This window comes from Platalea leucorodia (genome assembly GCF_965183815.1).
Source record: "Platalea leucorodia genome assembly, chromosome: 5".
In the NCBI taxonomy this organism is placed as follows: domain Eukaryota; kingdom Metazoa; phylum Chordata; class Aves; order Pelecaniformes; family Threskiornithidae; genus Platalea; species Platalea leucorodia.
The window spans coordinates 12,307,706-12,325,897 of record NC_138827.1 but is presented as its reverse complement, the minus strand read 5'-3'; the positions used below and the strand labels follow the sequence as shown (position 1 = coordinate 12,325,897).

Below are 18,192 nucleotides of genomic sequence, written 5' to 3'. Positions count from 1 at the left end.
ATATTGCAGTGTGTCTCATTTTCCAATTACCTCTATGACTTTCATTAGTCTTGCCTTTAAAATTTGTTTTTAAGCCTTGTGGTACTGAGGTTGGACTAATGGCGAATCTATAGCTGCACAGGTTACCTTGCGATGACATCAATCTATAGCCATCAAAGATTATGAACAAAGTGCCTTTTAGTTCAGTCTTTTCAGAGTTGATTAATAAAAGGTCAGACATTCACGGTGCAATCCTGATTTCCCATCAGGAAAAATATACCTTCCTGAGCCTTTTGGAATAAGAATTTCAGACTGTGGGATGTCTAACAGATTTAGTTTTCAACTGCATGAAAACTAACTACTAGGCTATCTCCCCCTCAAAATGCTAGTGAAGCAGACAGTATTTTTAGAAATCTCTATTTCTAATTAAAAAAATCAAACTGAAAGCGGTTTATGCGTCTCCATTTTTCTCCCAGCAGGTCACTGAGTCACTACTTCTCTTAAAATCTCATCCAAAACTTTCCTTGTTATTTCCTCATCATTTTGCATGCTGTGAAATAATTACTATATAAAATGTTTCACCATGTAAATGAGTTCACCATATAAAATGTATATTGTATTGCATTAAGAATCCATAGTGGGCTCTTCACAGTAGCCAAAAGAACTTCAATTTTAAGGGAAAATTTTTGGCACTATTTCAAAGTGAAAGTGACATGAAATGTAAATATTCTGAATATTGTAATTGTTATTGCTATTCACTGATAGTCCCTTTTATAAGCAACCTCACAGGGGTAAATAGTTTGCAAGAAACAAGATCTGCCTGTTCTGGACACAGCTTCTACTCAAAGGAGACAGCAGTGCTTTTGCTGAGCATTTCAAAGTTGTGCTTATTAATTGAGTCTATTTTGGCATTATATTTTCCTGAATAGGACTGTCCTGAAATTATCGGTTCTTCTGAAAACCCATAAATGTGGATTTTTGGCTTCTAATTTTGAAAATCTTGGCTATAAGTTTTATATAGCGATTCTGTCTGTCGAGAGAACACTTAGCCTGAGATCTCATCTGGATTTAGAAGACAGAGTACAAAGACATTTTGTCTTTTGCTTGTCAGTTTATTATCTTCCTTCCATGTTCCAATTTTTGTAGAGTTGAAAATCACTTTTCCTTTCTTTGCAAGCTATGAAATAAATCCTCCTTAAGGGTGCAGCCATTCTGCCATTCCTTGAATTACTAAGAACACTAATAAAATTTCATGCAATACAAAGTGTTCACATTAATGTGACTTCAGAGGCTTCTAAAATATTTGGAGCAATAATATTTCATGGATTGTTTTGGAGTACTCTCTGTAGAGGTCAACTGTGATAGGATCACTGAAACCTGTGGCTACACTGTAGCCTTAGGAAACCTGTGTAAAAATAAACCACATCGCTTTGATAGACCAAAACAGCCAGCAGGAAATAAGGGCAGAACTATACACCACCGAATGGCATGAGAGAGGCCATTAAAACAAATAATATAAATGAGCCTGAGATGGCTATAAGACCTGCAAGGTGATTAATGCCTGTGGTGACAAGTTGGAGGCATAGGAGGAGATTAAAGATTAAGTTAAAGGTAACAGTGCTAACAGGCCTTTTCCTGCCCAGCGCTTCTAATTGCTCTTCCTTCCTGCAGATCCAGTGGCCAGCACTGCCTGCACAGCGCCTCATTCCTCCCTGAGACTTGTCAGACTGGTAGATAAATATTTTTTAGAGCACTTTGTTCTGTCTTTTCTTCCTTTTTTCTTCTTTTCTCCTTTTTACTGACTTTTTTCCTTCCTTTTTCTTTTCTGCCTGTTCTGTCATCCCTTGGGTGCATAGGAAAAAATTCAGAGGTCATGTGGAAGCTGTCCCCCTTGGCTTTAGGCAGTAAGGGATGCATTGGGAGGGTAAGTATATGTTGGTCCAAAACAGCCTCCAGCTGCCCAAGCCCAGTTTGCAAAGGGGAGGCCATCAGGAGGCATAGGTAGGGATTGCAAATTTCTCTCACTTGGCTTTCCAAAACAATTGCTCAAAGAACAAGGAAAACCTAGAGTATCAAAAAAGCGCAGTCTCCTGAACCATTAAGGCTTAGTTGTAGCGTATCTACTGCCTTATTTGCAGAAGGTTTTAACACTTGACCCGAAAAGTCAACAAAAGAATCACCATCTCCCATCTTAATAAATTAAGTTCTATCTTCTCTAATCACTTCCTACAAACACGCAAAGTCATCTGTTTCCTTTTGGCTTAGATCTTGTATACTATTTGGAGGAAGAAGGTCTACTTTTGTCAGCACTCCTGTTAAATTTATTTGCTTTTCTAGTTCAAGGAAAAAGCCTATAACTCTGAAAGTCATCCAATGCTTTTATTTATTTATTTTACTCAGTTTGATTGATACGTCTTTGTTCCGAGCTCATACAAAATTGACCGCAACTACAGTAAAAGTGCCTCCTGTTAAAACACTTCCAGAATATCCACATGTTCCCCTCCTGCGCTTGCCTTGTGTGGGAAGAAACTTGACCTTAGACGAAGGTGCACTGAATTGAGAAATCTTTCTGGCTGATAAGTCCAGAGCTTGACAATTATTCAGACTATTTTGCTGTATGTAACTCTGCTTCTTAAGTTGCAAGCATGGGTTCTCAAGCTAAGGTGGCAATACGGCAGCTAATTTGCTTAAGGACTTAAGGTCCTGACTTACCTTTGTGTCTTAGAAACCTTTCACCCAGCTCAGTGGGCAAAAGGAGTCACTTGGAGAAGCAGAAATGTCACCCTAAGATATCATCAGTGCTGACATATGCAAATAGATGTATCTAACACCGGTTCGTAACTGTTCATTGGTTCTTTCTAGCATAATTAAAAAATACGCTGTAAAAAATTATGTTGATGATCATTCTTCCAAATAATTTGTGTAATATTTGTAGATATACTTGTGTCTGTGAATGTATATATACATATATATTTATTTATTCCATGTTTCATAGGCCACCAAGATTTATTGTCCTTGGTAGTAAATATTAACCTTGGATTTATTGAGATAAATCAATGTTTACCTCTTAGGCCAATAAATCTTGAGGTTCACCTTAACAGAAGTCAATATCTGCTTAGTGTTCAGCTCCATCATTGATATAAATATTTTAGTGACCTTTGCATGTATTAGTCTTTTTTTTAAAGTCAGCTTAATGTGACAAATCCTATAGCACATTGGTAGTTTATTTTTCAGATCTGTTTATTCATTTAAGTTTTTTTTAATAACCTCTAATATTACCGTTGAGGTGTTGCAGAGAGCATGCAGTGTGTTTTTTGAGGAGAATCTCAGGAATGTGAGTGCATATTGCTATTTCAAATGGAGAGGGAGGTGGCCCGTAGTACCAGTGTGTATTTGTGCGGTTCATCATGCATTTACCTACTACCAGGGTATAAGTGTTGCTTTGATAGCTGGCTCTTTTCTGGTCTTTTTTCAAGACTTTCTTTGTACAAGCAAATCTTCCTGAGATCAAGTGTTTGCTTTTCTGTATCTGTCACTGAGTTTAGGGTTAGCAGGGACCTTCAGACCACCTAGTCTGACCTTTTTATCTCCTGCCGTCTTTATCTCCCCTATTTAAGAAACACTTTTTGCCCCCTTCTTTCTCCCCTCTCTTTCGACCCTCGCCAAGATGAAATTTCTCTGCAGTGTTCTTAGTAAAGTTTTCATTTTAAATTGCATTGATTTGGTGTGATAACATCTCAGTGTAGATTCAAACTGAAGTGTCCCAAAGTCTGGAGCATTGCTTTGTGAGTCTCTCCAGACTGTTACCCATGAACACGCACAGACATTGCCCTTTCCTGCCTGTATACTTAGACACGAGCATTGCATCTAAATGTTATCTCAAGCTGTTCAGTCATGGGTGGGGTCCCTCCTCACGTCCTCCCCCTAAAAAGTGAGATGCAAAGTGCGGTTTAAGTGCCTATGATCTTCTTCCACCTCCTCTGGCCACAGGTAGGTGTAAAGGAAGTATATGATGTGGGTCCACAAGCTGTGAAACCCTCTCTTTAAAATAAAGCAGCCTGAAGGCAAGATTTTTACAGGATCCAGGACAGTTACTTAATTCAGGCACTGAGCTCAAAATTTTCCTTGTTATTATTATTATTGCATTGCAGAGCACATATATAATACTTACGATTACAAGCCACTTCAGCAGCACAGACAAGAGAGATGTTCTTCATCCCAGAACGTTCTCACTCCAAATCCCTGATTCTACCACCCCCGTTTCATTAAATTACTCCTTTAATTTCATGTATGAGTGCCGACTGTTGACATGGATATAAGCTTGCAGGGTTAAATCTTTTGTGAGCCCATGGAAAATGTACTGTGAATGTGGAGAGGTTTCTATTATTTGTTATAAAGGTGCTGTCGGGGTAAATGGTTTAAAAACATTGTGCTATGGAGAATTCTGATCCCTGTCACATGAAACAGCATAAATGTCAGACCAGGGATTTATATGAATATTCCTTGAAGAGAAGCAAGGAATTAGTTGTTCTCTTGTCCTATTTATTCCCTTTAATTGGATTTATTTTTAAGTGGGCTTTAGTATAGAAATTTCTGCTTCGTTTCTTTATTGTATTTTCGAATTTCATATCAACACAGATAAAGCCTGCTTGCCTTACATTAAAAACATATTTAAACCAGTGGAGATATATTTCTTAAACAGCAAAAGCTTCTATTTTTTAAAACTATTTTTTAAACCTAACCTAAATCAGTTCTCAGCTTACAGACAGAGTATTTTAAGGTGCCTGTGTTGGAGCAGTTCACAGCAGCATACCCAGCCAGGAGTCAAGATTCGGAGCAGTTTTACCTGCTGATACATCAAGTCTTCGAGAGAACGAACTGCGAAGCATTTTTTTTCAGCGGGATTTGTATGCTACAGGCCATATCGTAGCTGGTTTGTGTGCGAGAACTGATAGAGCAAGCACAGCACTTGGCTGTTTTTTGGTGCATGCCTCTAAGTCAGACTGAAGAGCAGCTTAGTGTTGTCAACATTTGATTCATAGAGTTGTGTAAATGGGCAAAAAATTCCTTTCTGTCATGCCAGAGGCCAAATTAAACAGAAATCTGTGAACCGGGAGGGTTATTTAGTTGGGAGGAAGCAACGTGAGTCGTGTGATAATGTACTCCTGCAAGTTTTTTTGCAATTTGTTTCAGGGCTGAGTTTGTCCTGGTTTATTTAATGCCATAAAATACAATTCTTCTTGCTGAGAAATTGCTTAAAAATTATACCGGCGTGAAGGCAAACATGGAGTTAGCAGAGTCAAGCAAAAGGTGTTTGAAGGTTTGGACTGAGTGACCACAAACATCTGCGTTAATACTGATCCACCAGCCTGCCCGACAAATTCTTCATGTTCCCTTTCAACCAGGCATTTAAAAAATGTACTGCAGATATGCAGGAAGGCATATACAACACTGCTTTTTCCCCTCTCCCATCCTGGCAATGCTAATAAAAGCCCAACATAGCTGAGATTTCCAGATTTGCTATCACTGTGGAAAGATAAAAGTAGACCCATGCACATTACATTGCAGAATTTAACATTGGGCACTCTTGATTTTTTTTAATGTTTGCAGCAAAATGCAGGAGAAAGAGATTAGTCCCGTGTTTGCTAGGCAGCTTTTATGAAGCACAGCAAACTGCTAGGGAGTAAGTGCTGTGAGGTTCGAAGGAGCAGGTGTTGCTGCCAGTAATACTGCTGGGTGTCTTCAAGATGTCTTTGATGTATGTTTTAGTGGTTAGTGAAGATTTGGAAAGAAAATTACTAAGAAAGACGGAACAAAGTAGTGTAATTGTGTCTGAATTTATTTATATAAGTAGGAAGAAAGCACGCCCTTAGGTCTGGGTTTGTGCATCTATAGATGGATCTATAGATGCACAAAACAGCTCTTCATGCTTAAAAAGCTCCCTGTCCTTCAGACCCCTGCAAATACACATCACTTAAGAAAAAATGCATCTATCATCTGATCTGATCGATCTCTGGTTTCTCCTTCTTTGAATTACTGGAGCTGTAAAAAATGAAGTGCTTAATTGCGATAGTTCACTAAAAAGCTCCAAGTATTTATTGTCTAGGGAAATTTTATCTCGAGTTCATTTTATTGTAAAAGATTCTATCTCAGAAATGCTGTGAATCAGAGATGAAGGGGAGTAATGATAAACTTAGGGAAAACATAAGGAAAATGTGTGGGTGTATGAGTTTGCACATGTCTGTAAGCTATAATAGATATGCAAATAGAAAAGCAAGTGCTTGTGGACATGTGGTTTTGTGTCAGCTATGAATTTTATTCATCAGCTATTTAACACTAGATTTACACACTTTTAAAAAGTAATTCTGCCTCATTCTAGGGAACCTTTATCAGCTATTTTGTAATTATTTCATTTACTTATCCAATTATAAACTAAATTGAATCCTATCCACTAACACAGGTTCAAATGTTTTTATTATACACAGCTGTTTGATATCTCCAGGTGTAGGAGCACACAACAAGGATGGAAATTAATTAAGCAAGATGTGGGAGATGCTTGCAGCTGTATGTTATGTGCTTGTCAGCCAGAGGAGACACATGTCAAACACTGCTTGATTAGTTGCAGCATGCGTTCCTCTGACTCGCAGCAGGCACGCTGCTGAGTGACTTGGGAACTACAACTCTGCAGAGCCTTGGCTTCAGTCTCTAATCACTTCTGAGCTTTTCCAGTGGCACTACGTATTGATACACATATTACCAGAATTACCTTAGGAGTTTCCTGATGTACGAAACTATTTTACATGAGCATGATAAAAAAACTCTAACGGCATTTATATTGAGCATCGTGTCATTCTTGAGCATCGTGTCATTCTTTAGCATTAGCATCTTTAGCATTCTTGCAGTATCCTGATTTTTACGTTAGTGGCAAGGACCTAATACCTGATAATTCTTATCTGTTTTTGTGCTGATATAGTTGCCAGGTACAGGTGCTGTCTTGTGGCACTCAAGCCTTTCTTCTAGGTGCAGAAGCTGTAGTCATAAAAATAGTGCGTAGGAGCAGTAAGTATATGATTCGAAGGAACAATCATAATTATCAAATACAATTTAATTTTCCTATATTTATAGAAAACTGTTAGAAGTGATTCTTGCACAGAGTGCAAAAAACAAAAAGTAAAAGAAAAGAAAATAATGATAATAGATGAATATTGTGTTCATGTCCAAGTTCTGCAACCACAACAGTTTGTTTGTAGACATGCTCTGAATAGGAAGATCGGGTGAATTATTAGAATAAAACTTTCTCTGTCAACAGTTTGCTAATCATAGGGATGCAAGAAAACATAAATATATGTAATTTCATTTTCATGAAAGAATGTCCTCCATCTCAGTCTCAAAGGCAAAACATAAAATGCTGTTACTGTTGTGAGGGAGGTATTTTTCTTCACTGCGTAATGTGAACAGTAAGGTAATGTACACAGTATAGTTTTGTACATATTTACTTATGTACATGTGAAATACATTTTATCATAGTTCATTATTTAAAATAATGTCCTATATCCCATATAGAGATATCCCTGAGGATACATGTCCCATGTCTCTAAGTTGAGGGACATCTCCTCCATCATCTACTCCAAGAGATTGCATAATAGTGCATTTATAACTGCAAACCTCTGGGAGCTCTTTAAATCTCAGCATATACTATTATATTTTCAATGAACTTCAGCTGTAGTAACCATGAAATTGGGACACGGTGATTAGCGATCTGTGTCAGTGCCATTTACCAAGGGCTTCTTTAGCTGTATTACCTGATTACTAAAGTAAGGATGAGGAGTAGTGCATAGTGACTCTCTAGCTTCATTGGGATAGTCCAGAAGAGGGAGCTTGACATTAAAGAGTGAGGAGATTTAAAAGTACCAGAAGGAATAAAGTGTTCAAATATGGGAACTTTGTTATGGCCACCCTTTATCACTGGTGAAATTTGCTTCATATTAATAATAACAGAGACTTGTTTTGGGGATGATAATTATTCTTGTGGTGTTGTGCTTCTGTCCCACGAGAAGCAATTTTCTTTCAGCTATTACGTTAAAATACTCATTTTTTCAGAGTGGTATCCACCATTGCTTTTCCAGAATGTTTGATAAAATGGCAAGTAATTAATTGTGTGGAAAATGTAAATCATATATACTCACCGGTGACTTAAAGGGCCATCCTTCTCTTTAGCCAGCTCAAATACACTGACCTCGTTTCGGTGACGCCAGGGATGAATTTGGCCCACTTTGTCTGAAGCACATGGCTTGTCATTGTGCTAAGCGTTTCCCCGGGTCACTTCTAAAATGCCAATGCATACAAGTAACACCTTTGACTTTGTTACAGTGGCCTTCTGTGCTTCTAATAATAATGTATTTGGACCTTTCTCACAGTAAAAGCTTCAGTAGAGTATGCTTGCAGCAATGCTGTATTCTTATAGTATATAACCTCCATAAATGTCTCTATCTTTGCATTACAGTACCTGCTGGCTAAGGAAAGAGTTCCTAATCACTGTCTGGTACCTACTAAAACAGAAAGAAGCCTGTGCAGACTAGTATGTGTGTTTCTCTGTACGTGTGTATATATATATTTGTACATCATAACCAAGTAGGAAGTGTGTTTTATTGACCCAAGTTTCTCTGGAGGTTTTTTTTTTACTTGTTTGTTTTTCTTTTGGCATTTAAATTCTTCCTCCATCTTGAATCTTAGTTCCAAGACGAAAATCTTGAGAATGCTCACACAGAGAAAACAAGCAAACAAATATGATTAAGTTCAACTGAAACATCATTTTCAACAATGCCTTATTTTGATTTTAACCTTTTACTAAGAATCTTAATTTTGAAGTAATTTCATAGTGAAAAGTAGATCCTCTGAAGATACCATAGTAGGATATTTAGACGGTTTCAAAACTTTTAAAACATTTTAAATGGGAAATGACATCAGCCATTTTCCACAGGAATATTCAGTTTCAGCAAACTGTTTTTTTCCCCCCAAAACCATGTTACCTAATTTCTAATGAAAGCCTCCTGATATGCACAGACTTTGTTGATGAACGGTGGTATTAGTGATGTGAAGTCGGGATACAGTCTCGTTGCAATTATTCATGCAGAAGCGTGCAGATATTCCTCCATCAGTACACAGAGAGCATATTTTCCATGCATTATGCATGGGATTTCCTCCAGCTGGCCTCCTGACTCATGCTCCCCCGCCTCCCTGGTGTCTGCGGCTGAGCGCAGGACCACCTCATCTCTCCCACTGGGAGAAGCTCAGTGCCAAACCCTGGGCTCCTGGTGGGTGGAAGGGGCTTCCAGACATCCCTACTCCGACCTCCTGCTCAAAGCGGGTCTGGTCAGAGTTGGTTGCTCTAACCAAGAGCCTTGCCCAGTTAAGTATTGAAACACCCCCCCTTCCCTGGGCCCCTCTTCCAGTGTTTGACCACCCTCATAGTCAAAGTTTTTTCTTTATATCAGATGGGAATTTCTTCTGTTCCCATTTGTGCCTGTTGCTTTAACATCCTTCTGCTGTGCAGCTCTAAGAAGAGTCTGGCTCTATCTTCTCTACACCCTCACATTAAGCACTTGTAGACAGCAATAAGATCTCCCTGATCATCTTTTCGTAAAAGAATAAACACCGTTCTCCGACTCTCTCTCTACCTGCTTATGCTCTGGGCCTTGGACCATTTTGGTGGCCACTGTGGACTGGCTCCAGTTTGTCAATGTCTTTCTTGTATGGGGGAGCCCCAAACTAGACATGGTACTCCAGGCTGTCTTACAAGGGCTGAACAGAGGGAAATAATAAATTCCTTCAACCTTCTGGCTACACTTGTTGGTACAGCCCAGTCTGCAGTTGTCCTTGAACTACAAACTATGGAGATGTATGAGAGATGTATGTCTCTCTCTGCAGTGAGAGACTCTGGAGAGCTGCCCTGTGTTCAGCTGGGTCTGCTAGAAGGGATGCCATGTGGCTGCAGTTCAGTGTTAGACACAGTGTGATATGTGGCTTAGCATGAACTTTGTGTAATGTCCTCCTCTACCTCCCAGCATCCATTGCGTGCCTTGCCACAGGGCTTCTTATGCAAACAGGCTGATGGGTCTGGAAGTGGGACTAGTTGAAGGAAGCGTGGGTCTTCCCTCAGCCTTGTGAAAGGTTAGCTAGAGAAGATAGTAAGAGATGGACCTGAGCTACATTTCCACCAAGCCCTGCCTCTTGGACAGGCATGCTACAACCAAGGCCTTGGCAGCATGACTTCAATGAAATTACGGTTCTGAGGGGTGGGCAGGAGGAAAAGAGGCCAAGGTTAAAGCAGTGGGGTGGGGTGTGGGATTGGACCTTGTCACTCTTGAGCCACAAGGCTTTGCCCCGTTTTAGAGGGTCACCCTCTTGTTGCGGTTGGCCATGGCAGATGGTTTTCAAGATGAAGGTCTCTGCACATGCTCTGTGTCTTTGAAAGCTATTGTTAACATGTTGAAGATGATGTGAACCATTGACACATAGATGTATAGAGTCTGTAAAATGAATTGATGCTCCGCTCATAAAGTTTCATTCAGTTCATTCGGTGTAATAAGTCATGAACCTATAAAAGGACTTCATAAAACAGTAAAATTGGAAATACTTCACAGAAATAGAAGACGACAATTTTTTATTTCTTTCTGTTTTACATGCCTGTTAGTTATGTGGACTTGTGACTTCATAAATGTTACAGAATTAGACATGGACTTGAATTTTAACCTGCCACTCAGAATGTCTTCTCATGTCCGATTTCAGAGACTTATATGGTCATTACAGTAAAATTAATGTATGTCTTAACTGTAATAATACCTAAACATTGGCCATTATACTGAAGTAATTAAATACACTCAATTGTTAATAGCTTTGTATGCTGTTGTAATTAATTTGTTGCTGTCCTAACAGGAAAAAAAAATAGCAGAAGTAGATGGGTAATGTTTTCATTAAGGCTTCAGTACTGACTCTGCCTCTTAGGTACATGCCTGTGACACCACGTATTTGATTATGGCAATTGTAAGCTCCAGGCTGTTAGTTTTAAATACCTCTAAAAAGGAATTTTTTATTTTACCTGTGTGTGTTGCATTTATTCTCAATAGCCAGTAAATAATAGTAATTGTTTCTTGGTGGTTTCAGTATTGTACATCAGCAATGACATGCAGCGTTCCTAGGAACAAGCAGTGTGGATCAAAGCCTTATACTTACACATAGCATAGACCCTTGCCTTTTATTTAGTGTAAAAAGTACTGCATTTATTCCTTCACTACATAGGTGTTAATTGAAGCCATTCATCTGGTTTAAATTCTATGCTCTTCATCGTTACAGAACAGGAGAAGCAGTTGTTAAAATGATTGCTAGAAAGTTGTTATCTTTTCAGGAAATGAATCATAAGAAAATATTAGACATACATGAGAAGAGACACCCCTCCCATACTTCAGAAATCTTAAAATAGTACCCAGATATAAGAGTTGCAGCTAAAGAAAGGCAGTGTTACTATCAACTATGTTTACTAAACTTTAAAGGTACATAAGTAGGAAAGGTTTAAAACACTGGAATCCTCCTGCTAGGGCAGCCTCAGTCCGAGAAAACGTTGCATGTCATTTGTTGAATTATGCCAGAGCAGCCACATATCTTTTAAGGCTGTCCTCAACAATACAGGGCTTGCTTTGTTTTGCTAGAGAGATAGCAAAAGAAGAAAAAGCTCTGTATAGTGCATGCATTGAAGGCTTTCTGAGCCTGCCTGCACAGTGAAATTGTTCTGATTGAACTCTGACAGATTATAACCTGCAGGTATAATGAGGTTTTTCCATTTTTGCCTAACACGTATACATTTTGTCTCTTCCATTTTCCCTTTCCTGCAATGCATTCAGCACAGCAAGGGCTGGAAAGAAATCTGATTGTGAAACTGATAAATTGTCTTACATAGTTTCCCTATTTTGGCCATTGCCATGGTCTGGTTCTGAAAGTGCTTGGAATCCTCCTTCTCTCGCTTTGTTTTAACAAGCTGCTTCTCAGTTGCTCATTGCCAGTGCTATATTACCTACAGTGCACTTTTTTTTTTTTTTTTCTATCTCATATTCTACGTGGACTCCAAGCAGCCTCGGTGTAAAAGCAGATGAAATGATTTCTTTTTATCACTCACTTTTTCTTGTGAGAAGGAGAACTCCTTGGCCTTGCCCTCTCTACTGGCTTCCTCTTAGCACAGTCATTTGCATCTTGGCAAATGGGGTCTATAAAATGCTACTGAATTAAATCAGCAAAGTGTTTCATCATATTTATTTTGCAATCACTGTGATAGACTCTTTGCTGGTCTAAATAGCTGCAGTCTCGTTGATTGGAGTGGAGTTTTCCTTCTTTGCATGAAAAAGGAATTGGCTCAGCCTGGACAGGTGGCCAGAAGTCGTTACAGATGACAGACAGCAGAGGATCAGTCCTTGTGATTTCAGGTCTGATTGCAGTTGTTTGCAATCCTGCTCTACACTCACGGAAGACACTTTATGTGTTAAAACTTGCTGCAAGCCTTTGATATCTTTGACCTTTTTAAAAAAGTCTTTTAAATTTTGATATTCCCTAAGAAGACAGATGGTATTTTTTGATTGAACAGATAGAGATTTCGTGTCTAAACGCATTTCTTGGTTTCACTTTGTGGGACTAGTTAACTGCTCTCTGTATGTTCTATGCTCCGCACAATCTTTTCTTATAGTTTTGTTTTTGAATGATGCTGTCAAAAGTTACAAAGAATTAAATGTGCAGAAATCCCCCTGGGAAACATTAGTGATGTCCTGCTAGCGTCTCCCTTTGGATCCAAATGTGGGTATTCAGGTACAATAGCCCCACCCGCAACTGCACTTCCAAGCCAACAACTGCCTTTGATACCTTCTGATTGAAACAAATGTTTGACTCCAAGTGCCATGAGTAACCAGATACAGATCCTCTGGAAGTAGGTAGGGAAGCTGTGAAAAAATTGCAAAGCCTGTCAAAAGCTTTGGCTCTGGAGAGGGTGAGAAAGAGCCCTCCAAGTACTGATGCTGAACCCAGGGTGCGCTGGGTGCAGTGCATTCTCTCGTGCCCTATTTTCTTCTTCCATCACCTGAATAAGTCATCTGGAAACAGGGCTAACGATACATTTTCAACAAGATAAGGAAATCCCTCTGAGCAGTTCTTGCTTACAGCACAATCATAAAAATCCTGGCAAAAAATCAAACCCTTTCCCTATCAGTTCAGCACACAGCATTGCTAGCACGGTCAGTGTCAACAGTTAAATAGCTGGTGCAGGGGCAGAAGACAGACGCTGCTGTGTTCTTGGTGCTGCAGCTCAGACAGAAGATGAAATCATGGTAGTTCAGCATTGGGTGAAGACTTTACTGATTTCTGTCTTTCTGTTTACACTGGAATAAAACCTGCTTGTGCTTGAAAAAGATTTTGGTTGTTAGGAATCTGTATGTATGTGTCTGGCCCTAATTATTTAACAAAACCTTCAAACCCAAGAAGTACAAATACTTACTTTTGCAGAGCTGTAGAAGAATGTAACTATAGTCTTTGCTTGATGGTGAGATGGTTGCAGCACTGTATTTTTAAGTTGTTTTTTTTTTTTTTACCATAATGGTCAGAGGGTGATTTTGAATGACTTAAAAACAGGTGCATGGTACAGGAAAAAACCAGCAGGCCATATTTTTGGCCCTGGCCATATTATTTATGCCTTTAGCGAGTGCCACTTCTTTGCTCATCTGGTATTTAAAGATTTACTTGTTTTCTCTACATAGTACAGACCCAGGACACATGGCTGAAACTGCATATGGAGCCTAGAACATTTATTGGGGAGGTGGAAAATATGTCTGCTTAATGTAGTTTCAGATTTTGGCTTAGGTCAGGAACAAATTTTTCAAATTTTCAAAGTATTTTGACATGTTGATCTTTGGAACATTTTTGTGTTTACTTCAGACACTGCAAATAAAGACAATAAGAAAAATTTTAAAACAGATTGTACGCTTAGTCTGAATTAAATCAAAAGCCAGATTTCATACAGGGACCTTAAGCACTTGGTACTTTAGGAGATGATAATTTCCAGAAGGGTGGTTTTCTTTGGTCATATTCTGAATGTCCCAGTTTTTGGCTGCCAGACTCGTAGGTTGAGGAACTATGAGGCTGCCTGCTGATCCATATCATCTGAGATCTGAGTCTATTTAATGAATCTCAAATTGAGCATCCAAAAGCAGAAACACCCTAACTCATTAATCACTGTGAGAGATCTTGGCCTAACCATATCAATTATGAACAATAGCTCCCTAGTAGAAAAGAAACATGACAATGTGTTTCCAGTGGCAGTCATGATATTATTGGTCACTTGCATTTATTTATCAAAGATATACCCTTTTTTCACTTTGGAAGTGTAAATCAACATCACCGTGACTTTGGGTACCTTGTGTGTCTGCGTGTTTATATGTGTTTTAGGCTAATGTTTAATGACATGTCCTTCAAAGGTCTCTTTAAAAATCCAAGTCTTGGTCTAATAAGATGGAGACTTCGCTGAAAAACATCATAAATGCGGTGCTAGAATATTTACACTAATATTCTAGGCAGCAGAATATTAGTGTAAAACTGGTGTTGCTGCTAATAGACTTTGGGTTCATGACACTGTCAGCTGAAAGTTTGTGAGTTTTAAAGAGGTCTTTTGATAAAACTAAAAGGTGTTGTAGAAATGAGATGTGGAACATTTTGGAGAAGGGTGCAGTGCTATACATAATTTATTGGGCACTGTTTGTATATTCAGTTGTTAAGTTATAAATAAAATACAGCCTTAAAACAAAAGTTATTTCCTCTGTATTTCTATTTAAAAAAAAAGTTTCCAAGCTTGTTCAGACAGTCACATTTTGGTTTGGCTATTGATATTCACAGTGCTTTGTCTATTTTTGGATGTATCGCATTGAAGACTTTCATCTTTGCCACACAGAGAGCCGTTTCCTCTGGTAAATCTTCCTCAGGCTGCCAGACAGCTTCTACAGCTCTGTGAGGTGCCCAGGCACAGCCAAGGGGAAACCAAGGGGAGGCAAATGAGCCTCTGTCATACCAGATTTCCAAGTCCCAGAGCTACTGAAGAACAGTTAGACTTGCCTTATTGACATAAGGTCCCCCGATCACTTTCCATTTTGATTCATTCCAGTTTGGCACCTACCATTGCGGTACTTTCCCCCATCCCATCTGAACCTCAGATCCCATTTCTTTTAGGCTGAGGGCACCGAGGGTTGGCACAGGGACCAGCTCCGCAGCCTGCACCAGACAGATGCTTATTTTCTGCAACAGAGAAGTTCCTTGAACTGGAGAAATGCTGAACCCATTTAAGATCATTAAAAATGAGTTTAGTGCATTTAAGAATACAGTCCATGTACTTTTTAGAATAGTTTATTATAGATCTTTGCATTGGTGCTCAGAATGAGACGAGAAAGAGGTTTCTCCTTAGAGCCTCTGAGCAGGCTTTTTACCAGTGGTGATGGTATTTCCTGAATGTGAGTAGGAATAGCACGGGGTGGGCCTGATGAAACAACAGGGGTAAAACATATCATTTTATTACATCATGGGCTAAGCATCCCTTGCAGGTGCTGCGGAGCAGCAGGAGGTGCCTGGGTTGAAATCTCCCAGTTTTCCTACAAGTGGTGCTGATGCAGAGCTGTGATACTGAGCAAAAACATTCTGGCTGCTGAAGAGGAAAGACATGACCAATCTGAACTTAGGAGTGAAACATTTCCTAGAACTGAGCCTGAATAAATTCTGGAACAGTTGAACAGGAAATAAGCTAATAATGGGATTTTACAATATGCATTTCCCATATAAGGCATTGAAATGTAGCATGGGTTTGTTTGCTGATCTTCTGGCTATTTTGATGAAAATTTTAGGTTTCTTCACTGTTTGTGCTCTGTGATGATTGTGAGGACTTTGCTCCATTCCAGGCTGAAGTGTTTCATCTTGCTGCTGTCGTCAGTGGTCCCTGGATGGACCATTCCTAGACCAGACCAGGGAAGAGACTAGTTAACAATTCCTCCTTGCTGCCTTTTGTTTGTGTCGGGAGCTATTTCCTTTAGCCCTTGAGACTGATGCATAGGAACGGGAAGAGAGGTGGGGAGTGCCCGTCTCGGTGCGGTTCATGCTTCTGAAAATAAGTTCCCCAAAATCTGATGTGGGGAAAGGAAGCCCTGGCTCCAGGGAGCCTGCTGTCTCCCTCAATAAACAAAGGACTGGATTTGGGCAAGTTGCCCAAAGTGTTGGTGCAGGGTGCGTTCCCGTCCTTACAGCTCTGCCTGGCCTTTTAAGGATATGTGACAGTATGCTGGAGACCACAGTAAGGTGTGTAATTCAGCGATGATTAATGAGCATGAGGCTCTTCTGCAGCTTCGGTGTTTCTGCAGCATTGGTCAAATTCACTTCTCACGAGTAACTCACTAAGATTTTCAGAGTTTGGCCTCTTCTGCACTGTGAGTGCAATTTCTTGCCAGCTCTTATGCTACATTAATTTAAAGCCATCTACCTTTCCAAATGTGATCTGTATTGTGGAACAGGTTTTGCTTGTAAATGCGAGGCCAGATGTTCAGAAGAGGAGAGCTCCCGTTTAGGCATCTAGCAATTACTGCTGTGACACATACTGATCGCAGCTGAAAATCTGAAATCTGTCTGCTTAGACAATAAAATACTCAAGCTGGCTAGTTTGTGCAGTGCTATAAGAAGTGGCCTATATGCATATAATTCAGGAGTTCTTTCAAAATAGCATGCACTGAATCACAGTCTCACTTGGTTTTAAACCACAGCTTGTGCCAAACTAGTTATTTTGATTTCTTGCCAAGCAGAGGCTCACTTTCCAGTTACAACTAACATTTTCCTTTTCTTTTTCTGCAAAATCTGTTAATGAAAGCTAAATGACCCAATGAAGGTAGGTCTACTGGCTAGATAAGAAATAGGTCTGATTCATTGATAAGTGGTTCTTTTCTTTTCCAGTGACATATTCGATGCCATGTTCCCCGTCACACACATCGCAGGAGAAACAGTCATACAACAGGGTAATTCTTCCCCTCGTTTTTTCCCTTGTGTGTTTGCTAAGATTGTACAATTCACATCTTTTCGTTTGAGATTTCACCCCCATTACTTAACAGGAGAATAACCATATTCGAAAAGCTTCTAAGTATGCAGCCCCATCATAAGTTCTTGGATGCAAGTCTTTCACTACATGTGCAGAGATCTACAAAACCACACCGGTAGATATCCAGGGTTTCAAAGTGCTACAGTTAAATGTAGATCAATAGCATTTCAAATTAAAATGCTCATTCCTTACCTGAAGATAGTCAGGAAGTAAAGCACAGCTCAGAATGCGTAAGGGTGGCACAGGCTAGCTAAGAGTAATTAGAGGTGGAAAATATTTTTATGGTCGTTGGGAATGTTCAACACCTCATTGTGCTGTATCGTAGTTATCGCACTTGGCAATTTACCTGCCTGCCTGCAGCGCATTGGGGAGGACTTCATTACCCTCAGGCTATATTAAAGCCTCTCATGTGTTTACACGGAATGAAGCGTTGAATCAATCAAAAGAGATAAATTAATGCAATTGAAAGATATTAATAAGAAGAAATCATAGCGATATTTTGATTCATGAAGGCAAATAGGCAAGGATGTTTCAGAAAATGAACCTCTCTGTAAGTAATATCTGGTGTACAAACCTGTGCAAATATGTACAGGATTAAATATGGAGACAGGAAATTATTGAATAGTTTAGCAGACCTTCAGGAAACAATCACCTTTTGTATTTTGCTTCCAGGTGATGAAGGAGACAACTTCTATGTGATTGACCAAGGCGAGGTGGATGTAAGTACACTCTTAGAGTATAATATTTATTCTGAAGCTACATAATAAAATTGTATGCTCTGGCACACAGCTCTATCCAGCCACGTGCTGTGGTTCTGTCTCCTTTCTTCTTGAAATAGATTTCACAGGATTGGTCTCATTACTTTGCTTTTGTTGTGTTAAGTCATTTGTGCATAATTTTGTAATTGGCATGTTTTACATCCTAGTTTATTTCTCCATTCCAAGCAGGAAAATATGGTATCAAAACCAAGCAAATGACATTATCTTTAGAACCCTAACCACACCTGGAGGTGTGCAGTCTTTGGCAGAGCAGGCCACCATGTTGGAATGCACCCGAGGGTT

At 39.4% G+C, this 18,192-nt stretch overlaps 1 protein-coding gene across 3 annotated transcripts in view; it reads left to right on the top strand.

Annotated features, from left to right (window-relative positions):
- Window positions 1-18,192, top strand: part of PRKAR1B (protein kinase cAMP-dependent type I regulatory subunit beta) — a 103,149-nt gene that overhangs the window by 43,005 nt on the left and 41,952 nt on the right. For all 3 annotated transcript variants that reach the window (XM_082311739.1, XM_082311738.1, XM_082311740.1), the window contains exons 5-6: window positions 16,990-17,051; window positions 17,804-17,850. In XM_082311739.1, the coding sequence (XP_082167865.1) occupies window positions 16,990-17,051; window positions 17,804-17,850 (109 nt within the window). The remainder of the gene's footprint in view (window positions 1-16,989; window positions 17,052-17,803; window positions 17,851-18,192) is intronic.